This window comes from Canis lupus, chromosome 17 (assembly GCF_003254725.2).
Source record: "Canis lupus dingo isolate Sandy chromosome 17, ASM325472v2, whole genome shotgun sequence".
Lineage (NCBI taxonomy): Eukaryota > Metazoa > Chordata > Mammalia > Carnivora > Canidae > Canis > Canis lupus.
In genome coordinates, this window is record NC_064259.1 from 6,981,534 (window position 1) to 7,005,899 (window position 24,366).

General features: G+C 41.4%; 1 protein-coding gene across 1 annotated transcript in view; it reads left to right on the top strand.

The window, feature by feature from the left end:
* The window catches only part of GRHL1 (grainyhead like transcription factor 1), a 52,372-nt gene extending 30,387 nt beyond the window's left edge, over positions 1-21,985 (top strand). Inside the window, 9 exon segments of the mRNA XM_025454685.3 lie at positions 2,577-2,735; positions 10,419-10,470; positions 11,773-11,912; positions 13,422-13,459; positions 15,592-15,683; positions 16,014-16,099; positions 18,878-18,942; positions 20,306-20,384; positions 20,386-21,985. Of these exon segments, the coding sequence (XP_025310470.1) occupies positions 2,577-2,735; positions 10,419-10,470; positions 11,773-11,912; positions 13,422-13,459; positions 15,592-15,683; positions 16,014-16,099; positions 18,878-18,942; positions 20,306-20,384; positions 20,386-20,421 (747 nt within the window). The 3' untranslated portion in view covers positions 20,422-21,985.
* The last annotated feature ends 2,381 nt before the right edge of the window (positions 21,986-24,366 follow it).

The window sequence follows — 24,366 nt, forward strand, 5'->3', positions numbered from 1 at the left end:
GTTTATCTTTTGTCTGTTTCATAACCTACCTCCTTAACCCAGATTTGTAAGTTGTATATGAAGTGTTTCTTAACAGCATACTGTTGACCATTGGACAGTACTGCAGAGGCCCACTTATATGTTGGTCTTTTCCAATAAATGGAAAATTTTTTTGAGATTTGTAACACTTTGAAAAAAGTTGTAGATGAACTGCGTAGCCTAGAGATAACTGAGAAAGTTAAGAAAAAGGTATTGTAAAAATAGAGTTTAGAATATGTATAACTTACAGAACATGTGTTAATTGGCAATGTTATTGGGAAGGCTTCTGGTCAACAGGCCACTAGTTAAGTTTCAGAGGAGTCAAAAGTTATATGTGGATTTTTGGCTCTTGGTGGGGGGCAAGCAGTTGGTACTCCTAACCCTTGCATTGTTCTAGGGTCAACAGTATAGGAAAAGATTTAAAGTCAAAGCACAAAGTTTCTGTAATGGATTTGAAATGTATACGTGCCACTTTTTGCCTGTATATTAGGTTTCGGTATTTTTAAAAATGAAAGCATTTTGTTTATTTCCTGAAAATGGGTTAACTGGAAAGAAAAATCATAGTGGGCTAGAAAAGGTAGCCCTAGACCCAGCACTGTGCTAAAAGTGTTGAGATAGCTTCCACGTGACGAATATGGACCTAGCCTTACAATATTTGCAGTCTAGTCAGGTAAATAAAACATAAAACATGTAAAAATGGCAAACCATTCCCCGTAGTGAAAAAAAGTGATTAGGGTAAAAAATTGATTTGGGAAAGACAGATTGCAGGGCATAAAGGGGGGGAAGTTGTGGATATGAATTCCAGCCCTTCGCCTTCTACCTTGGCACAGTTTTTTTTTTTTTTAAATCTCTCTGGGCTTCACCCATAAAAGGATTAACACTGTCTCTCAAGGTTGTGAAATGAGATCATGTGTATAAAGCAGGTGCCCAGTGCCGGTATGGAACCCTAAGTATGCACTGCTGTGGCATCTACAACACAGGTTGGGGTGAATGGAAACTCTCTGTGGAGATGGCTCCAGAGCTGGACCTCTGCAGATGTGGGGACGCAGAGAGGACATGCGGGGTGACTTGGACTGGGACAGGACGGACACAGTAGGAGGGAGAAGGACAAGGATAAAGACGAGAGGCAGGAGTGAGCAGTAAAATGTGTTCTTAGGGGCCATGAGTAGACTGGCCTGAGTGGAGAGCTAATGCAGGGACAGGGTAAGGGATGACTTTTCAGTCTGTTCATGTGGACGAGTTCTCAGTCATTGTAGGGTGTTTGGGTCTTTTCCTTCTTGGAAATAGCATATAGACTAGATCAAGAATAAAACCCCTGTGTTTCAGTATTTGCAAACCTTCTAGAGAGCGTTTTTTGTCGTTATGGTTACAGTTTTCTTACCTGTCCACCCCCTTCTCTTTACCTACATTCTTAGAAGCTCCCCTACCCCAGCTTTTCTGGCTTAAACTTCTCCCTGTGTCTGGGTCTTGGTTCAGCCAGTGGCACCCCACACTACTTGTGGTAGATCTGTTCTCGGTTGTTGGGGCTTAGGGGTTGTTGGCCATTGGACCAGAAGGAATCCAGCGGGAGGGTCTTGGCTGGTCTATGAAAGGCACTGATTTTTACAACTGTAATTCCAATAGTCCCCACTGTGTGGTGCTCACGCATCAGAAATAAATTACAAAGCTCAATGGTTGAAAGGGAGCTCTTGTACATTGATTGTGACCTTGTGTGGCGAGGTTAAAATCCATAATCACAAAAAAAGAGGGAAATGGGGTGACAAAACATGAGAGACTCCTCTAACTCTGGGAAACGAACAAAGGGTTGTGGAAGGGGAGGCTGGCGGGAGGATGGGGTAACTGGGTGACAGGCACTGAGGGGAGCACTTGATGGGATGAGCACTGGGTGTTACATGTTGGCAAATCGAAATTCAATTAAAAAGAAAGAGGGAAATGGAGCATGTTTTTTTTTGTTTTTTGTTTTTGTTTTTTTTTTGCTGTACAAAGATTCACTTGGGTTTCTCCTAACAACTTACTTTAATAATGTAAGTAATGCCTCTTTAATAACATGCCACTTTTAATAATGTGACTCACTGAGTTCATAAATTCCAGAATACTGGGGCATGCTTTGGTTGCTACAGTTATCCTTAGAGGTAGTGTAGACATAAATGGAGGCAGGTTCCCAGAGTTTGTACTAAGCTATAAAACATCTCTGTATCTCTGTGCTATTGGTAACATTGGTAAAAATGACATCAAGAAAGACAACTGGACTCTTCCATAGTCTGATGCTAAGTAAATATTCTAGAAGGGAAAATCAACAGGTTCAAAGCTGCTATTTTTTTACCTTTAAATAAAGTCTGCCATTCCTATGACCAGAAGTAGTTTTAAAATAAGCCCTTCATTTAAAAAAAAAAAAAGTTGTTGTTGTTGTAGTTTTTTTTTTTTTTTTTTTGAGTGAGCAGCTGAGCTCTTATTTAGAACATATTTGAGTAATTTTGGGGATGTTGGTATTTTTACAAGCTGTGCTAAGGTTGACTGTTGCTGCCTATTGTTTATAATACCTTTTTTTTCCTTTTCAGGTTTTCATCTCTGTGAACTGCTTAAGCACAGATTTCTCTTCTCAGAAAGGCGTGAAGGGGTTGCCTCTTAATATTCAAATTGACACCTATAGTTATAATAACCGTAGCAATAAGCCTGTGCATCGGGCATACTGCCAGATAAAAGTCTTCTGTGATAAGGTAAGCTTGTCAGATTGGGTAGGGACAGTAAGAATAAAGCATGTGAGATATACTCTTCCTCATGGAGAATGACCAAGAGTCTTTTTCATATTTAAGTTTGATATAAATGTATTGCTGATAAAATATGAAATAGCTTATTTAAAGTTAGAAATTATTGTTTTAGCCATGCATAGACACGTTATACAGGGGAGGGAAAAAAAATCTTGTTTTAACTGAAAAATTTGAAGGGCCAATGAATCCATTCTGTTGGGCATGTCTGATAGAATCCGGGTGGCGCACATGGAATACGTGTGGGGCTATGCTCAGTCCTGGGTGGCCCCTCTGCTTACTGAGACTTGTAGGCAGGGGCTGCAGTAGCTCTGGAGCTTTGTGTCTGAGGGCTCCATGTGAATGATGACTGTAAAGGGCTGTCCTTTAACTAGCTTACCTCCCTCTGGGCTTTTGGTAAATTGTCAGCCAGCTCACTGAATCAGATGAGATTCAGATTCGTCTCTAGAGTAGCAGGTAGGCAAGAAGAGAAAGTATAAGCCTAAACGAATTCAATGTCATCTCTTTTATCTGGAGAAGAATTGGTTACTTTGCCAGGTGCAGAGCCAGGGGCCCAGCTGGAATGAACTGCAGACAGCAGCTAGTAGGCCCACTGTGTCTCGAAGATTGGAGACTGTATTCTCCTCAAGAACTCAGCAGCAGCCCCAGAGAAACAAGTGCTCCAATGAAATAAGACTGAGGCGACTTTAACTTTTCTTACTTAGGAAATACTGGACCATATTTTTGGCCAGTCCCTTCTTTTTATCCTGTTTAAAAAACAGCCCTCTCTGTTATTAAGATTTCTAGAAGGTACTAGAAAACTGGAAGTGTACGTGCTATCAGAGGTCTGCTGTCCTGATTTTCACACTGGGGACCAGAACATAGTATGTGGCCTCAGTGGAGCAGCCTGAGACCTTCTGAGTTCAGAAAGCCTTCTTTTTTTTTTTTTTTTTTTTTTTAATTTATGATAGTCACAGAGAGAGAGAGAGAGAGGCAGAGACACAGGCAGAGGGAGAAGCAGGCTCCATGCACTGGGAGCCCGATGTGGGATTCGATCCCGGGTCTCCAGGATCGCGCCCTGGGCCAAAGGCAGGCGCCAAACCGCTGCGCCACCCAGGGATCCCCAGAAAGCCTTCTGATACACCCAGATTCAGTAACATTTATTGAGTACCGTGTGCCTGGTAATGTGCTAGGCTGTATTCATTTTCTGTTGTTGCAGTTTTCAGAATACCACAAACTTAGTGGCTCAAACAACACACTTTTATTATTGAATGGTTCTAGAGGTCAGAAGTCTGAGATCTTGCTGGACTAAAATCAAGCTGTTAGAGGGCCACATCTCATTTTGGAGTCTCTGGAGGAGAATCAGTTTCTCTGCTTTTGTACTTTCTAGAGGCACTCACATTCCTTGGCTTGTGGCCCCTTCCACCTTCAGAGCCAGGAGCCTTACATTACATCCCTCTGGCACTGCTCCCATTGCCACATCTCCTCATCTGGCTCTTTTGCTTTTAAGGACCCCTGCCATTATCCTTGGCTGACACAGATGATCTCGGACACTTGCCCTCTTGGAATGCCAGCTGATTAGCCCCCTTATGTCTCCTTTGCTGTGTGAGCTCACATATTCACAGGTTTTGAGGATTTGGGTGTGGATAGCTTCAGGGACTGTTCGTCTACCCAGCACAGCACTCTCCACATACATTGCATTTGACAAATGACGAGTCACATCAAATGGGGAGCAGGGATTCCTCACTCTCAGATTTCTTTCCTTCACACCACATTCCTTTTTTGAGCCAGAAGAAGAGATACAAACTGTAACCCCCAATTTTTAATTTTTTGATTCAACAGGCATAAAGTTATTCTATTTAATTCCCAAGTGCCTACTCTCTTTATAATATATCTTTCCGGACTGTAACAGTTTGTGGACTGATTCCGGTCCATGGATCAAACACTTAGAATATTGGCTGTATTAAATGATGTCAGCATGAATCAGCACGAACTGGAGTTTTCTATATCTGATGGCAAAAGCTGTATAAGCAGTTTTGCAGAGCAGGAACAGTATCAATACATGATCTTAAATAAAATTTGGTTTTAATGAGAGACTTTTTGAGGGAAGCTCCTGTATTGGTAGCTGATTTAGAAAATGAAGCAGAGGGAAAGTTTCATGAATTTTACAAAGTTATTAATCAGTGGTTGTACAAAATTTACAAACCAGTTTTTTGTTTTGTGAATGTGTGCTAATGTATACTGGTGAAGCAGAAAGCCTTTTCTTCAGAGTTGCAAAACTGAGTGTGGTTTGGGGTGACACCTGACTTCATCTTCTGGAGTTGCTGCTTGCCTCCTCACCTGTTCATTTAGATCCCATGTCGTAGGAGCGTGTTATCCAAGGTCGCACATATGATGTCCACTGTGCAGGCCAGTCACTATTTTCTCATAATGTGTGTAAGCTCTGGACTGTTGTAAAAAGGAAATCATACAACACCGTGGTATTGTAGAAACCTGGTAGAAACCAGGCATCTTCACCTAAGAGTGCTTTGTGTGGCCTATCTAGATGCCCACATACCCTCAGCCTCCAAAGGCATGGCTTTCTTTTTAAGGCCCCTAAAAATATTGCTGACCCATTTTTTATTCCTTTTTTGCTGGAGCAGAGATCATCTCAGGGATGACAATTGTTGGTCTCTTTTCCCCTTTTGCAGCCCTTATGGCACACAGCAGTGGTGTGTCATATAATCACAGGGGGTTAGGGGACATGGGAGGTAAACTTACATCCTGTTTTCATCCTTGGGTTTTAATCTCAGAGCTGTTATGGGTTGATATAAAACTCTGCATGGGAGGAAAATATTATATATTGCTGTGTATAATTAATTTTCAAAGTCCTTGACTCTTTGAACCACATGAAACTCCTCTGTGACCTCACACCCACTCTTGATTCTTGTATATCTTGTTTTTGTTTTTAAGATTTTATTTCTTCATGAGAGACAGAGGCAGGCAGAGACACAGGCAGAGGGAGAAGCAGGCTCCATGCAGGGAGCCTGATGTGGGACTTGATCCTGGGTTTCCAGGATCACACCCTGGGCTGAAGGGAGCGCTAAACCACTGAGCCACCCGGGCTGCCCTCGTACATCTTGTTTTAACTTCTGTCGTCCCTTATGACTGTGATTGCTTTTGGTGTTCTGGGTTGTCTGGTGCTACCTCTTCTCTGTGGAATATCCCACCTGCCTCCTTGATGCTCTCCTTTCTGAGATTTGACTTACCTGTTATTTGGTGCCCGTCAATTCATTTTTCTGTGTTTGCTCTTAAAACTCTCATATCTTATGAGTCTGGTCCACATCCACAATAAGAAACTAGAAATAAGACATCTTTTGGTATCCTTCAGAGGTATTTACGTTGTTTTTCTCTCCTAAGAAGAAGGGTTTTTTTTGTTTTTTGTTTTTATTTTTTTTTAAGAAGAAGGTTTTACCAGTACTTTATTATGAATCGGTCGACTGGTTTAATAAATGGAACTTTGTCTTAATGCAGAAGCAGCAGCAGTTTAACACTTTTTCAGAGAAAACGGGAACAAGAATTGGATCTCTAACCAATGGAAATTTGGTGACTTTTCTTTCTGTGGGCTTATATATATCTGTATATCTAGGGTTCATTCTTTTTTTTTTTTTTTTTTAGGGTTCATTCTTATACAGAAAAAAGTCATTGACCTTTATTTCCTGCAGATAGCTTTCTCCATCTGAGTAATATCCACTGTGGCTATAATCAGGAACGGATGTCATAGATTAACTTTTTAGGTCACTGCCTAAAAAGGTGAGGTGATGGAGCAAGATCAGCCTTTTTTAGTTGTTGAGAGAGAGAGATAGAGCAGAAAAGTGTGAATAAATGGCTCTCTGTAATCTCACAGGACGTCCTTTCACATTTCTTGCAGGGTCTACTGCTGATGAATTCTTTTAGCTTTTTTATGTCTGAAAACTATTTCACCTCTGATTTTGAAAGATCTTTTTGCTGGGTATAAAATTCTGGCTGACTACTTTTTCCTTCAATGTTTGAAAGACATAACTCTGCTGTTGTCAGGCTTACTTTTGGGGGGAGGGTAAGATTTTATTTATGTATTAATTTATTGAAAAAGAGCATGACTAGGGGAGGAGCAGAGACAGCAGGAGAGAGAATCTCAGGCAGACTCCCCACTGAGTGCAAAGCCTGATGTGGGGCTCGATCTCACGACCCTGAGACCATGACCTGAGCCAAAATTGAGAGTCAGATGCTTAACTGATGGAGCCATGCAGGCGCCCCAAGCTTCCATTTCTAGTGATATATCTGCCATCATCATCTTTGTTCTTCTGTATCTCATGTGTCTATTTTTCTATGACTCTTTTTAGATTTTCTCTTTTTGCTGGTTTTCAACAATTTGATGTGTCTCTTTAAGTGTCTTGTACTTAGAGTTTATTGAGCTGCATGTTCTGAGTTTAGTATTCAACCTATTTGAACATTTTTCAGGCATTGTTTCCTGAAACATGGCTGTTCTTTCATTCTCTTTTGGGAATGCTAGTTATACATGTACTTGTATGGCTGCTTAAAGTCCCCACAAGCTCACTGATGCTCTTTACTTTCTTTCTTTTCTTTTTTCTTTTTTCTTTTCTTTTTCTTTTCTTTTTTTTTCTGCTCTTCACTTTCTAGGATTACTTTTTCTCTGTGTGTTTCATTTTGGATAGTTCCTGTTGTAATGTCCTAAAGTTCATCAGTGTTTCTGTTCACCCTGTTTAAACTGCTGTTAATCCCATCCAGAGTATTTTTCATCTCAGACATTGTAATTTTTGTCTCTGGAAGATCAATTTGGGTCTGTTTTACATCTTTTGTGTCTTAATATGTGTTTTTTTCCACTAACTTTTTGAACATATGGAATACAGTTATAATAACCATGTTAATGTCTTTGCCTGAATTCTGTGTCATTTCTGGGTTGGTTTCAGTGGTTTGGTATCCTCATACATTCATGTTTTCCTGCTTCTTTCTTTACTTGCCCAGTAACCTAATGAGATAGACATTGTGAGTTTTATGTTGTCTAGTTCTAGGTGGTTTTATAATCTTATGAATCTTCTTGAGCTTTGTCCTGAGAGAGCTAGTGAAGTTGTGAGGTTACTTGGAAACATTTTGATCCTTTCAAGTCTTACTTCTACAGTCTGATAGGTGAGTCTGGTATAGTGCTCAGTATCAGCTCATTATTCTCCACTACTGAGTTGAGGTTTTCCTGACTGTTCTACCAATTACCCTGGGGATTTGAAGTTTTTCCAGTGGAAGAGGCACTATTTTCCCTGTGTGAGTTTCAGTCACTGTCCTCTAGTCTTTTCTGAGGGCTTTCCCTCAACCTTAGGGGGACCAACCTTATACCTGTTTCTTTCTCAGTACTATACTGACTACTCAGGGGGACCATCCAAAGATCTCTGGGGTTGTTTCTCATGTAACTCTTTCTGCATTGCTACTTCGTCCTGCTTCCATGATCTGTCTGGATTTTCTTTTTTTTTTTTTTAAATTATATTATTTCAATATAGATTAATTTCTTTAATTTTTTTTAAAATATTTTTTTCTTTATTTATTTATGATAGTCACACAGAGAGAGAGAGAGAGAGAGAGAGAGAGGCAGAGACATAGGCAGAGGGAGAAGCAGGCTCCATGCACCGGGAGCCCGATGTGGGATTCGATCCCGGGTCTCCGTGATCGCGCCCTGGGCCAAAGGCAGGCGCCAAACCGCTGCGCCACCCAGGGATCCCTGTCTGGATTTTCAACTCATTTCTCTATCCAGGGAACCTGGATGGAGCAGATCTCTGGACATCCCTCCCTGTGCTACAGCCTGGGAATTGTGAAGGCAGTCAGCCCCTGAAGAGCTCACATCTTGCTTTTTTCCTCTCTCTCATGGATCCCTGTTCTTTGTTGCCTGGTGGCCTTAACCTTAAAAATCCTCATGCATCTGTCTGTTTTATATTGAAGTTGTTTCAGGGTAGAGGCTGAGTCTGGTCCTTGATAGTCCAGTCCCATCTTTACAGAAGCACAAGTTCTTTATTCTTTATGGATGTAGCTGATAAATATGGAGGGGAATGTCTTAGTTTTTTTTTTTTTCATTTTTTTTCTAATGTCTTAGTTTTTAAAACTACCTTCCAAATGAAGTAATTGTTAGACTGTTGGAAAGAATTGAGAGAGATACAGACCAACTATATGGTAATGGGTGGGAGATTGGGGATATCAACCTGTTTTTCTGTGTCAAGAATATGGTGTTTGCATCAGCATAACAGAGCAATCTGTATAAAAGCAGGTTGTAGGGGATCCCTGGGTGGCTCAGCGGTTTGGTGCCTGCCTTTGACCCAGGGCATGATCCTAGAGTCCCAGGATCAAGTCCCGCATCGGGTTCCCAGCATGGAGCCTGCGTCTCCCTCTGCCTGTGTCTCTGCCTCTCTCTCTCTCTATCATGAATAAAATAAAATTAAAACATCTTTAAAAAAAAAAAAAAAAGCAGGTTGTATGTTTACCAATATGTTAGTATATTTACACCTTCTATAAGAGGCAGAAGGTGGTTTGTATTCTGTTTTTCAAAATGTGGTTTTATTATATTTATTATATAATAGTGCCAAGATATGTGGGATGATTTTTATTGCTTCACTTTGATATCAGGGAGTTTATTTGCAGAAAAACAAGTTACTTGTTCATACTTAACTGGGTAACTTTGTGAAGAAACCTGTACTACCCAGAAAAAAAATCCCAACAGGTGAAACAAAATGATTAATAGTTATATTTTTATTATACTTGATTATAGGTCATATAGTATGGTTTTTTATTTTTGTGGGTTCAATTGCAAGGCACTGCCATTCTTTGTATAGTTGATATATATTGTGTACATATGTTCTCTTAATAGGGTTGGGAGTATACTTTTTTCTCTTTTAAATGATTATTCAGATTTCTACTTAAATATTAGCTTTTGGGAGTTATAGTTGGTCATTTTTGTCAGTTGATTGATGCCAAGTCCTTGGACAGAATCTTAGTTTTCAGCGATAACATTGCCCATATAGGAAAGTACACTCAAAGCAGGTTCAACTTCTCTACTAGACAAAGGGAACAGCCACTCATGTTTTTGAAGGCAGTGTAGTACATTAGCAGATTTTCTCAGCTTTTCATTTAACCTGATCACATCCATTGTTGAGGGGAGTTTTGCTTTCGTTTTTTAAGTAAATGTTATTTCCCTATGATTTCACATATTTAAGTGTAGTTTTAAGAACGGGCTTTTTAGGGGCACCTGGGTGGCTCAGTTGGTTAAGCATCTGACTCTTGAATTTGGCTCAGGTCATGATCCTCAGGGTTGTGAGATTGATCCCCAAGTACAGCTCTGCTCTCGGCATAGAGCCTGCTTAAGAATCTCTCTCTCAAAAAAAAAAAAAAAAAGAATCTCTCTTCCTCCCTTTACCCCTTTCCCCTTCCACTCTTTAAAGAAAGCTGGGGGGTTGGGAATGGAAAAAAAAAAAAAAAAAACATGGACTTTTAGAGGCAACTACTATGATAAGTTCCATAAATATCATAATTAAGGGAATTCATCTCCAAAGGGGAGATCTTTTTCCCCCATTAGATAAGAATGAACTATTTTAAAGAGAATTAGTTAAATAGAGTTGTGCCTTGTCTTCTCTTGACATATAGGGAGCTGAAAGGAAAATCAGGGATGAAGAACGAAAACAAAGCAAAAGAAAAGGCAAGTGTACTGACCCCAGCTCCCAGTTGAATGCCTGTAAGTAGAAATGTTTCCACCAAGTGTTTCAGACCTTTCCATTCAGAATGGTGACTAGAGTTTTCACGTAAAAGATACAGTAGTAGATACTTAATGTGTGAGGTGCTAGCATTCCTTCCTTTACCAGTGGCAAAATCAGATGAATGGCTGATCTAAGAAATTTTCTTGGGGAACTACAGAAAAGGATTCTTGAGTTTTTCCGGAGTTCAGACTATTTTGGCTCTTAGCTTTAGTTTGGGATACTGATTCCAGTCCTGAAAAATAACATATCCTCTAGTCTGAATAACTGATGATAAAATTGGGACTTGTCTAGATTTTTAAGAATAATAATAATGCTCTTGAGACTTTAGGATATCTTACTTCTAAATGAGTGCAGTTTTCTTATGTATAGTATTCTAATGTTTCAGAATCTGTAGGGCTCTCCTGTTTGGACATTTCATCAGGAAAGCTTTGTTTCTTTATTTTTTATTTTTTTTATGTGACCAGTACTCATATTCACAAAATCCTGTATCTCCCAGCTTTAAGGGGGAAGAATGCCATGCTGTTCAGTGTGGCAGTAGTATTTCATCTGTGGTATGTGGGCTGCTAGTATCTGGCTCAGCAGACATTTGCTCTGCAGCCCAGCACGTTAGGTTCTCCAACTAGCATCAAAGTACGGACTCCCAATATCACTTCAGAGAGAGCTAACCAGGAGAGTTCATCACTGAGGACTTCAGGGCAAATGACAGGAGAAAGAGGAGTCTATAATTTAATAAAAAGCCTAGACAGTCACGCTTACTATGATCCTCTCTGAGGTTAAGTTGTGAGGTTAAGTTGGAAATATAAAGGTGTATGTTCTCAAGGTGAAGAGTACATTGCTGTTAGAATATGAATTATTTAATCAGGGGGTAGCAAAGGTGAAATTAGTTCTGAATGATGTTTATACAGTTATAAGTCTTAGCCTTTCAGACAAAAATGAAATATGCTTTGCCTCTGTTCCACATTTTCTGTGTATGTTTAAAAATAGCCTTTTTTCATTTTGCTAAGATGTTTGGTTGATTTTAGTATAAATACAAGCAGCATATTTCTTCACATGAACTGTGATGTTCCTCTTAGTTTAGGCAACATGACCTGTACCTTATATAGTGCTACAATTTAAGTTTCTTAAATTTGAAGAGAATTTAAATTCTATGAAGAGAATTCTAAATTCTAAATCTCTATGGCCTGCATCCATTATGTATATGTAAGTGGTTGACTATGGTGTTTTCTTTTTTTTTTTTTTTCCAGTTTCTGATGTTAAAGTGCCACTGCTTCCATCTCACAAACGAATGGATATCACGGTTTTCAAGCCCTTTATTGATCTTGATACTCAGCCTGTCCTCTTCATTCCGGATGTGCACTTTGCCAACCTTCAGCGGGGTACTCACGTAGGTAACCAGGACCCCAGGGTGGCTGCAAGGGAGTCTTTGACATTCATGGTAAACAGAAACCAAAATTTAGTGAGGTTTGACCAGTGTTATGGGTCACTTTGGAATACTCAGTTGGGGTGACATGCTGTCCTTGCAGTAAACTAGGTATAAGCATTATTGCTGAAAATGAAGTACCGAACCTTTCAACCTCACTATGTATGTATGTATGTATTTATGTCTTAGTTCATTTTCAAAATGCTAGAATAGTAATATAGTTTAGAGTCTGAATCTGTGATCTTGTGGATTTACCTCACATGGTTCTGAGCAGGAGGGAAAAGCCAGAGGAATACTTAGGGTAGGTCACTTTAACATCAGAAAGAACATCCGAAGGCTCTTTTCATGGTTCCAGTTACTGAATCATAGTTGGCACATAGATGGCCCTATCTTGGCAATTAATGTAAAAGTTCACAACTAGCCGTGCCTGCTTTGAGCAGAAGCTTAGTACAGATAGCAGCTTGGATAGAGTGGAGCATATTTATGCAGAGCTTTCTATGCAGAGCTCAAAAATATATGAAGATAGTCTGCCATACACAGATTTATACGGGTTAATGATTTTTTTATAGTTCTTGGGGTTGGGAGGGTATTGCCAATGTATCCAGTTTCTTTTCCTTTTTTTTTTTTTTTTTAAGATTTATTTATTTATTTGAGAGAGACAGCACACATGTGAGTCAGGGGAAGGGCAGAGGGAGAGAGACTCTCAAGCAGACTCGTCACTGAATGCAGAGCCCTACATAGGGCTCTGTCTCACAACCCTGAGATCATGGTCTGAGCCGAAGTCAGGAGTCATACACTTAATCGACTGAGGCACCCCAACCATGTATCCAGTTTCTAATGAGAAGCTTTGGGGTATGCAGGGATCAGTGAACTTTTCCTGTAAAGGCTCAGATAGTAAATATTTTAGGCTTTTGGAGTTACATAGGATCTGTTGTGACTCTTCACTCTGCCATTGTAGTGCCTAAACACCCATAAACAACCTGCCAGTGAATGAGTGTGGTTATATTCCAATAAATATTTATATAAATAGGCGTTGGGCCATACTTGGCTCATGGGCCCTCGTTTGCCAACTCCTGCTTTAGAGTTCAAGATACCTGTAAGAATCTGGTTACTGAAAAACAAGACTAAGGGATTTTGTACTGGACTAGACAAATTCAAAAATTTCTTTTTTAAGATTTTATTTTATTTATTCATGAGAGAGAGAGAGAGAGAAGGAGGGAGGGAGGGAGAGGCAGAGACGCTACACAGGCAGAGGGAGAAGCAGGCTCCATGCAGGGAGCCCGATGTGGGACTTGATCCTGGGACTCCAGGATCACACCTTGAGTTGAAGGCAGGCGCTAAACTGCTGAGCCACCCAGGGATCCCTAAAATTGTTTTCATTTTAGAAATAAGTTACTTACGGTTTGAAATATTTTGAGCATATGCTAGAAAAGCAATCTGTTCTTTGTTTTTTTTCTCTTTTTTTGGTCTTAGGTCCTTCCTATTGCCTCAGAAGAATTGGAGGGTGAAGGGTAAGGTTTATGTTTTATTTTATTTTAATAAATTCTTTTAAACAGTCTCAAACTTACAGAAAAATTCCAAGTACAATACAAAGAACTCATTTTTTTCGAGCCATTTGAAAGTAAGCTGCAGACTCAGTGACCATCATTCCTAAACAGTTTAGTGTGTATTTCCTAAAAAGGATGACAGTCTCCTACATAACAAAGCCAGGATATTAACAAGATGTTGGTATCTGTCAGTCCTCACATCCCATTCAAGTTTTGACAGTTGTTCCAAAAACGTCCTTTATGGCAGAAACGGATCCAGTTCAGACTCACACCGTGTAGATAGTTGTCTCTTTAATCTCCTTCAGTCTGGAACAGTCTCAATGTCTCCTTGACTTTCCTGACCTAATACTTTTGAAGATTACAAGTCACTTGCTTTGTGAATGTCCTTCAGTTTGGGTCTATTTGTTGTTTTCTCGTGATTAGATTCAGGTAATTATGCATCTTGGCAGGAATGTCGTGGACATAATGCTGCGTTCTCAGTGTGTCCTGTCAGGTGGCATAATTTTGACTTACCTCCTGCTAATGCTGTTCACTTTGATCACTTGATCAAGGTGGTGTCTCCCAGGCCTCTCCACTGCGAGGGCACTTGTCCTCCTCTTGTAAGAAGTGGTCTGCGGGGAGGTGCTTTGTAAGCTTTGTAAAAATCTCATTCTTCATCAGACTTTCAAGTTACTCATTTTTTTCTTTATTATCCGTATGGACTCATAGTGTCCAGCTTTACTCCTGTTGCAAATCATAGCTATCATTTGCTCAAATTGTCCCCGAGGGTCAGCGGAGTCCTTCAGGTTGTTCCTGAGTCCCTTTGGGGTGCTCCCCTCCCTCTTGAGCACTCCATCGCATTCAGGCACAGTGTCTTCCAGGGACTTGTGCTTTCCCTTCCCCAACCTGAGGATCAGCTTCTTCTCCAAGAAATCCTGGTTCCTTTTGGAATAGGAACCCGGCCCTGGGTGTGCTCCTTGCTGTGGAGGTGCTGCTGCCCCTGACATGTGGGTACCCCTCTCCCCGGCCCATGTGGGCCCTGACTGCCCACACCGGCAGCCACCCTTATCAGTGCTCCACCATGTTGAGGGGTCAATCCCATCTTTGGGACTCCCCTTTCAGACCTGTGTTACATAGGGAGCCTTTTCTCTGAAGGCCATGCTCCTCTGTGCGCTCAGACATTGCCTGCAGGTGCTTTCATGGGAGGCCTGGTATGTGCTGGAAACTCAGACAGACAGTATTTTAAGGCCCAGCCTCTATTCTTGAAGTGATTGTTCTGCTCACAACCAAGCACTCACTTTCTTCATTTTCACTTACTATACTAGTCTCTTGCTCACCCACACTGAACCCCCTCACAGCATGGAGCTTGCGCCCCATAACTTCTTTCTTCAGACACACTGGTGTCTGTTTCCTCTTTTTATTTGTACTGACGCTGCCGTGTTCAGATCCTTTTGAGTTTTATGCTGTGATCGTCCCCAGAGTCCTCTCAGAGATTCTTCTGCTTGTGGGTCCTGGAGTCTCCTCCAGTCTTTACCTCACACTTTGATTACAGTATTCCCATTTCACAAAACTTTGAAAGATTTCCTAAAGCCTGCAGCACAAGTCTAAAATTCCTTACAGCCGGATGATCAAGATATTAAGATATTCACTCTAACGTCCTGGCTGCCCTTCTGGATTTATCTTCCTATGGGGCATTCTGTTTTATCTAGCCTAGCTCTGCTGGCCACACTTTCCCATGCTGTTGACATGTTCTCTCTCTCCTTTGTTACCACCTTTGTTTATATATCTCTCTCTCAAATCCTACCTCCATAAAATGCTTCCTGAAAAGAAGCCCTCCATTCCTAAGAAGCCAGTTTGATCTAGTGTAAGAGCAGTTGGGGTAGGGCATCTGGCAGATGACCTGAGTATAGTCCCAGTTCTGCCATTAAATAGTATGAGCTGGTTAGTCTGTGTCTTTCCTTTGGCCTCAGATTTTCATCCACAACTAAGGAAGCTGGACCAGATAAAAGAACGGTCATTTTAAATCTAAACTTGAGTGATAGACAGTAAAGTTCTTTTTTGTTTCTGCAAGTGATTTAAGTTGAAGTCACTAATCACATCATTTGGATTGCCTGCAGATCTAACTTAAAAAGGGGTCCCTATGGATCAGAGGAAGATTTTGCAATTCCACCTCCTGCTAAGCTGACTCGGATAGAAGAACCAAAGAGAGGTGCGTTGGTTTACATTTCTTGTGGGAGTTGTCAAATAGAGGTGAATTCTGAATCTATCAAAGGCCTGAATCGCTCAAACAAATCTTGTCTAGCTTGATTTTCTTGAATATTCTTCCATTAGACCAGTTCTTGGCTTGAAGCTTGGACTTACAGCAGACTTAAAAGAAGCTGTATTCTTCAAGCTGCATCTGAAACTGGTTCCTGTTTACTGTTCTTGATGTGGATGTCTCTCTCTATTTTAACAAGTATCCAGATTTTTCTCTTATTTTGCTTATATGAATAACTCTGTCCTTTTTCTTCCCCCCTCCTTACTCCTGGCTGGGAATTAGTGCTGCTCTACGTGCGAAAGGAGTCAGAGGAAGTCTTTGATGCCCTGATGCTCAAGACTCCATCTTTGAAAGGCTTGATGGAGGCTGTAAGTAGTATAAACTTGGAAACCCTTTTTAGAAAGTTAAACTTAAGTAGAATTCCATTGAAACAAATTTTATCAGAAGACCCAGATTCCTAGTTATACTGAAATCTCTGAGGCCTGTGCCTGTGATACAGCCCATGTTTCATCCAATCTTGTGTAGACCTCAGTCATCTGCAAGGCCATCACCGCAGGGCCTCACACCACCGCACCCAGCACGCTAGCTGGCATATAGTGACTTCTGAGTAATGTCTTATCAACTGAATTGAGTGCTTTTGTGATGATCTTTGAAATAAGGTTTTTTGTTAATTTGGTTCTTGGGGTTTTTTGTTTTTTGTTTTTAAGATTTTATTTATTTTAGAGAGAGGCAGCACAAGCAGGAGGGATAAAGGGAGGGGGAGAGAGAGAATCTCAGGCAGACTCCCTGCTGAGCACAGGGTGTGACTCAGGGCTTGATTCCAGGACCCTGAGATCATGACCTGAGCCAAAATCAAGAGTTGGATGCTTAACCGACTGTGCCACCCAGGCACCCTTGAAATAGCTTTAATATACTTGGTTAAAGGGAAATTGCACTTTAACAAATCATTAGAAGCTAACGAAACTTATAATTAATCAAATAGAAATCTTTAAAAACTTCCTGCATAAAAACAGTGGTTCCTTGGTCTGCTTTTGAAACTCCTGATCCTGGGGAATGACCAGTCCTTACCCAAAGCCTATTTGAGAAAGTGTAGACGTATAGCCAGTGATAACCATAATCCTTCCCACTAAGACCTCAGCATTGAGCTGACCCCAGCCTGCCCTTCTGGAATTACAGCAAGAGATATCATGAGAAGAAGGCCATTTTGGCTTTGCTTTGGGATACAGGGCAAGGAATCAGCAATGTATCCTAGGAATAACCCCCTAAATCATAGGCATCTTTGAGCTCAAAGCATGTGCATTGCTGGGCTAGAAATGTGTTTCCCTTGGTTTCCTGGACAACTGTAGCATGCTGAACTCAGTTAGCAAATGTTTGTTAAGCACCTGCTTTGTATCAGGTTCTGTTCTAGCTACTAGAGTTACAGGAGTAAGTGACACGTTGCCCAATAGAGTTTAGGGTCCAGTTAGAAACATAGGGTCAATAAAATAGGCAGAGAAACTAGGAAGTAATTTTCCAGGCACTGATAAATGCAATGAAGAAAAAGTAGGGTGAGGGGACAATAGACTGGGGGAGCCATGGTCTCTCGGGGTCCCTGAGCTCCCAGGCATCTCTGAACACATTCCCTTCCCTGCCAAAGCCAACACCACTATTAGCCTCTGCTTTTCTGTTGTTTCTCAGCATTGTGCAGTTTCTCCTAGATTACTCTGTCTACCCTGTCTTCTGATAACCTTGCCTCATGTTTTCAGAAGTGCACAAATTCTTAATTATGGAGAGAAAAGAAATGAAAAACATTGAGACTTACTGTGCAAATAAAATGTGCTCACAACCCGTAAAAAATTTGTCAGTGTCATGTGTCTCTCAGGACTGGGGTTTCCTAATCGGTGCTTCACAGATCCACAAGGAATTATTTTCAGTGATAGAAAAAAAATGGATTTGTTTGGATATTGGGAGCTTAGATTTGGTTTGAAATGGGTGTTTTTGTTAGCTGGAAGGCAGTCTGCAGGCTGGGCTTCCGAAGACCCCTTTCTCAGTGCTATTCTGATTTTGGTCTTGTAAGATGGAGGCTTGGCAGTAACCCCCGTTTGGGGGTAGTTTGCACAACTCCAGATAAAGCATTTGGTGTAGACTGAATTAGCTTATTCTTGGATTAATTCATTCTGTCTCCTTAAAGATAGCCTCTGTCTTCTAAAAGGAAACCTAAACACTTGATACCGCACTAATTTCACTGCTGTGTGGATCCTCACAGATCATAAAAGGGAGGGTGGGAGAGTTGAGGCTCAGGAGGGCCTGAAGGCCATACCCCAGCAGCCGCAGCCACGTCAGCCAGGCCTTTGGGGTTTTGCGAAGTCTTCACTGCTCTCAGAGAAGCTCTAGTTAGAACTGACAGTAGCACAGGTCTTGGTTTGTGATCAGGGACTTTTATGTTTCTTCTGGGCTGTGGGACATTAAAATGTTTTCCTTCTCGTAATTCTGTATCTGAAGTTAACTCCTGCTTTGTGCTGAACACGCATTAATCCTTGCAGCAGTCCTGTGGCACACAGAGAGTCTCACTTTCCTGATGATGGGAGGCTGAGGGTCCCAACAGTTATTCGTGTTGAAAGTGAATCAGAGCTGATTCAAACTAGATGTGTCTGACCCTAAAGCAGGGTCTTTATGCACTTAATCAAAGTACTTGTGATGGTTGTGGGTACATGTCATTATTCATTTCTCACAGCCCGTAAGGTATGAGCCTGACTGTAAACTATGGGTGTTAGTTCATAATATTGTAGCGATGTGGGCTTATCATGATCACAAAAGCACCACCCTGATACGAGATGTTAGTACTGGGGGGGCTGTGGGGCAGTGAGTAGCTGTGTATCTTCTACACAATCTTCCTGTAAGCCTAAAACTGCTTATAAAGTAGTCATTTTTTAAAAAGATGACCATACAATACACTGAGAGGCATCAGTAAGCTAGGGAAAGATGTCAAGCACCTGACCGCAGCTCCCTCCAGAGGCAGGTGACACACCCTCCCTGGGATATGCATGTTTTTGCACATGCATTCTTGAAAGAAATCTAAGTGATTGTACCACAGTATTTATAGTTACAGTTTGTGTTTTAAAGCCTTGAGATCAGCATTTTGTAATTATTTTTCTTTGTTCTTTTAGATCTCAGACAAATATGATGTGCCCCATGATAAGATTGGGAAAATATTCAAGAAATGTAAAAAAGGGTAAGTGTTAATTGGCATTCCTAGTAACCTCTGAATAATGTTAATATTATGTGACATTAATGCGATTCACATGCATTTGTGCTCAGTCTAGAAAAAGTTACAGAAACGTGAATGCAAGGATGTATTTTTTCCTTAAATTATCCACACAACATTGATCTACCTTTCTAAGACATCTTTGTGGACTTTGTTTTTCAAATACAATTTTTATTTGCTCTTCTTTTGCTTAGCAGCTGCGAAGTAGCTCCAAATTCCAGAGCACGTTATGAAATTTAGTAAGGATAACAACAAGCACTACCCCATTTGTTGAGCCCCTGTCATGAGTCAGGCACTGGATCAGATACTTCACATATTATTTAATTTTCACATTATCCTCTGAGCTGGGTGTGATATTCATTAGTTTATAGACAAGGCAGCTGAGGAATGTCTGAGGTATGTCCCAGATCAAGTAGCAGGTTAGTGCCAAGGCCATAGTTCAGGTTCAACTTATGCTCCTTCTACTGTATTCTCCTGCCCTTGTTCACATTTTCAATCGTAGAACATTGCTTCTTTGTCTAGAAATCAATATTTTAGTTCCGTTTCATTTAAGTGACTATGCTGTTTGATATGGATAAGCAGAGTATGGCTTAAGAATCGTTTGACTTCATTCTAAAGCAAATCCTAATTGGTGAACCCAATGGGAAGGGTTGGACTTACTAGTAGTTCAGTTAAACTTTGAGGATAACTTACCAGGGAAGATCATTGGTCAGGGAGCTGTGGCTTCAGATCCCATCGGTTAATTTTACTGGTATACTTTCTAAAGCTGGATCAATGAAGTGCTTCTGTAGACTTATTTTGTGCATCGTAATAGCTCCTGTTTATGAGTGATTCCTACATGCTGCAGTAATAACAGTAAATAAGCTAGTGTGCTTTATCGCTGGCCCGACACTCTTATAAGAACTCTACTTGAGGGATCCCTGGGTGGCGCAGCGGTTTGGCGCCTGCCTTTGGCCCAGGGCGCGATCCTGGAGACCCGGGATCGAATCCCACATCGGGCTCCCGGTGCATGGAGCCTGCTTCTCCCTCTGCCTGTGTCTCTGCCTCTCTCTCTCTCTCTCTCTCTGTAACTATCATAAATAAATAAAAATTAAAAAAAAAAAAAAAAAAAAAAAGGAACTCTACTTGAGTCCCTCACGTAGTCCTCAGTCTCACAGGACAGGCCCTGAGACTACCTCTATTTCATAGATGAGGGAATCGGGGCTACAGGAGGCTGTATGAAGAAGGCACCTCTCATGTTGCAGCTGGTTAGCAGCCACGCTGCCTTGGGGTCTGCCTGACTTCCAAGCTGGCAGGAGTGAGTAGACCTGTCTTGCTTCTCCTCTTCCAGTATTCTGGTGAACATGGACGACAACATCGTGAAGCATTACTCCAATGAAGATACCTTCCAGCTGCAGATTGAAGAAGCGGGGGGGCTCTTACAGACTCACTCTCACCGAGATCTAAGGGCACACTGGCCTGCCACTCCCAGCGAGCTTAGGGAAGGTGTGACGTAGCTCCTACTGTTTGGCAAGCTGCAGGTACATCGCAGGTATGGGTGGATGTCAACGGAAGGGACTCCTCTCGAGTTGGAGACGGTGCTGCATGTGGCTTATAGATAGCATTCCACATCTACATTGGCGTTTTCAGATGACAGAAATCCATACACCATTATGTTTGAATTTTCTGATATAAATACTTAGGATTAAAAGTGAAAACTTTGTTCTAAGATTTAATAGACTCTCTGGGAACCTTTGGAAGATCTGCTACATTATTTATAAAAATATTGGGATATGTACCTTGCCTCTTCAGTGTCGGTGGGCCTGCTCACTAGCGCAAGTCAGAAAAGGCAGCGGGCTTGGGTTTAAGGATTTCGTGCCCTTGCCTGAGCTCAGTGTAACTCTGCCTGCCTCAGGTTAGCGGGAGTAGCGTCCAAAGAGGAGAGGATGCGCCCTTTCTCCCTCAGCCTCTCAGCCTCCAGAAAATGTTTACTCAAATAGGGCATGTTACTGAATCTTCCTTTGCAACTTTCTTGAACATATCAACCGCCTTTCTTATGAAGAACTGAAAAATGGGTTACAGTATGAATCAGTTAAGCTAACGCTGCATTGTATATAAGTGCAATACATTTTTGAAGGCCTGTGTCTGTAAATGTGTATATACATGTCTAATACAAATAGATAATATATAAAGGTGGTGTCTGTACATATAGTGAAGAGATGCAATAAGGTCTACCTTGAAGACTTCCCCTAAATGAAAGGTTAAGTTATTTTTGATAATGTATACCAAGCAGATTGAGTACTGTGCCTAGTGGAACTCACTAAGATGTGTTTTCCTAAACAGCAGTCATCCCAGAGCATAGCAAAACCTTCTCAAATGGCATAGATTGTTTGCTCTTGAGAGTGTTACTCGGATTTCTGCACTGTTTAACAAATGAAGTATAGGAAAAAACACTACTGCGACTACTAGCTGTTATGTAGGCTAATGTCAATCCTACGTACCTAAGAGAGTGAACACACAGTCCTTATGACAAAACACACGCAATTGTTGTGTAGTAGGTGATACGACCCAAAGTGGAGTCCTTTCTCATCTTCCTCTTGTAGGAAATGATTTCTATTTTATCATGTTTCAGAGCCTTCATGCTTTGATTGACTTGTATGCTAACAATTCTAGAAAGCATTCATGAGTTTATGATACTGTATTACTATGGCAGGGGAACATTTTGTACACATTTTTAAATATATGAAAGTACTAAAGTGTAATTTTATAACAAAATCACGGGTATCTAGGTTCAGGGAGCTAGAATAGGTCATTTGTATAAGTAGGATTGATGGTGACATTTTTACATTAAAATATTCTAATGAAGTATGTGAACTAAATTGCTGGTTTTCTAAGATAAGATATGGGACACGGGTCATAACTATTTTATATTTTGTTTATGAAATAAGTTTTTGTCTTTATTGTTTTTAATTGTATCATTGAAGATGTATTTTAAACCAAAGGGATTAAATTTTATATGTCTATTTCATAACATGTCATTTCTTCTTGCTCCGTTTGACGTTATCCTTTCATTAGTAATACAGAATGTGAGATCTTAAACTAATAGAGCTGAAAGGAATCTCCTTAGCATTTTCTTTTTTTTTTTTTTTTTTTTTTTTTTTTTAAAAGAACATTTTATTTTTTTTATTTTTTTCTTTATTTATTTATGATAGTCACACAGAGAGAGAGAGAGAGGCAGAGACATAGGCAGAGGGAGAAGCAGGCTCCATGCACCGGGAGCCCGACGTGGGATTCGATCCCGGGTCTCCAGGATCGCGCCCTGGGCCAAAGGCAGGCGCCAAACCGCTGCGCCACCCAGGGATCCCAGCATTTTCTTCTCATTTCTCAAATGGATACTCCTGTGTTTTCCTTCATCTTGATTTTTCCTTATGGATGTCTGAAATGACCCAAGCTCTTAAATAAGGGAGCCCTGAATAATTTTTCAGCTTGTAATGAAAATTTAACCACTAAAGCTAAAGGTATACACTTTCAGACCTAAGATCCTCAGTGTTCTTAGTTTTTAAAAGCTTTACAGAAAATGTTTGATTTAAAATTGACCAATAATGTTTCAGTTCACCAGACTTTCTAAATCAAACAGCAGTTGTGAGCTTATTCAGGTAACCCAAGGCCTAAATATGACAAACGCTAATAGAAACTTCTAATGAATACATGATCAAATTAATGAAGTGAACTCCCTGATAGATTTCCTGTGACATCTCTTCATTTTCCACTCTAATCCTCGGGCCACAGGTCAAGAATCTCGGGGCAGATTCCACTCCTCGTCACTCGGTGGTGCCAGAGCCCAGCTTGGAGCCTTTGCTGGACTCCATGTTCACCGAAGCTCCGAGGAGCTCCACAGGTTCCCTTCTGCTCCCCTGAACTTCCCATATTCAGCTGTGTTTCTTTCTCCCTTGACAGCAGAGAGACTGTTTACAAGTCAGAAGCTCATGAAACAGTATGGCCTCGACCTGGACCAGCAGGCCCCAGGGTAGACATTGCCTACATCAAGTCAACAGAGCAGAAGTCCCTAAGAGAGTGTGCTCAAGAAGAGGTGCTCTCCTGAGGCCCACGAGACAGGGTAGGGAAGGAACCCCAGGAGAAGGCAGACGCAGGACTGTGCCTTGGTGGGACGGTGCAGAGTGCACTCCTGGGCACGGTTTCTAGCCCCCTGCTCGTAAGGAAGCAGTACAGCAGTGTCATCCAGTGTTAGCACTGTGTGCATCTCCCCTGCAAATCTCGGTCCCCAGTATGTAGCAGGTGGAGGCCCCCTGGTCAGTGCAGGGTGTCGTCAGAGCTTGGACCCACGCCTCCTGCCTCTCCAGGCACAGAAGGCACACAGATGGTTTCTCTCCCTTCTTGTCTCTCCTGCCTCCCACACATTTGGCCTTCAACTTCTTCAGCCATCACCCCCTTCAACTCTCGTAGCCGAATTTTGTCTTAATCGTCATATTATAAATGTAACTAACACATGCTAAGGAAGAAGAAAAACCAAGCCATTAGAATGAATATTGAGCTCCATGGGAAGATTTCTCGAGGAAATTTCCTACCTCCCTAATCCCACTCCCCATAGATAACCAGCAATAATTTCTCCACGGCCGTGCAGGAGTCCTTGCTGCAAACTCATGTGCTATTCATGCTGTTTCACAAATAGTGTACTATTTTTTTTTTTTGCAAGGGTTCCCATTCACCACTATCTTTCAGATATGTTTTTAATGACCGCACTGTACTCACCTCTGTGTTCTTCCCTAATCCGAGCCCACTGACGGACGTCCAGGCCAGGTTTTGCCATCACAAGCATTGCTGCAGGAAACAGGCTGACGTGTCTGTCCTTACACACTTGTAAAGGGAAACTATAGGATGAGTTCTTGGCGGAAGAATGCCAAATCAGAATATGTTCAGTAAACGTTCTATAGACACTGCCAGGTCGCCCTCAGCGAAACCAATTTACACGCCTTCCTACTGAGCACGAGCGTTTGATTCCCGACATCTTCCTGCTTTGATTTGTGCTTTTCTGTGTGAGCGAAGTTGAGCCTAACTGCACGTTCGGGGGCTTTTTGCTAACTTCATTTTCTGCCAATTGTGTGCCTCTGCCCTTGAAGGAGATAATCTGTTCTCATTTCTTTTTTTTTTTTTTTTAATTTTTATTTATTTATGATAGTCACACAGAGAGAGAGAGAGAGAGAGAGGCAGAGACATAGGCAGAGGGAGAAGCAGGCTCCATGCACCAGGAGCCCGACGTGGGATTCGATCCCGGGTCTCCAGGATCGAGCCCTGGGCCAAAGGCAGGCGCCAAACCGCTGCACCACCCAGGGATCCCTCCGTTCTCATTTCTTGTGCACTTCGGTTCACTGCAACCCGACATTGCCCTGCCAC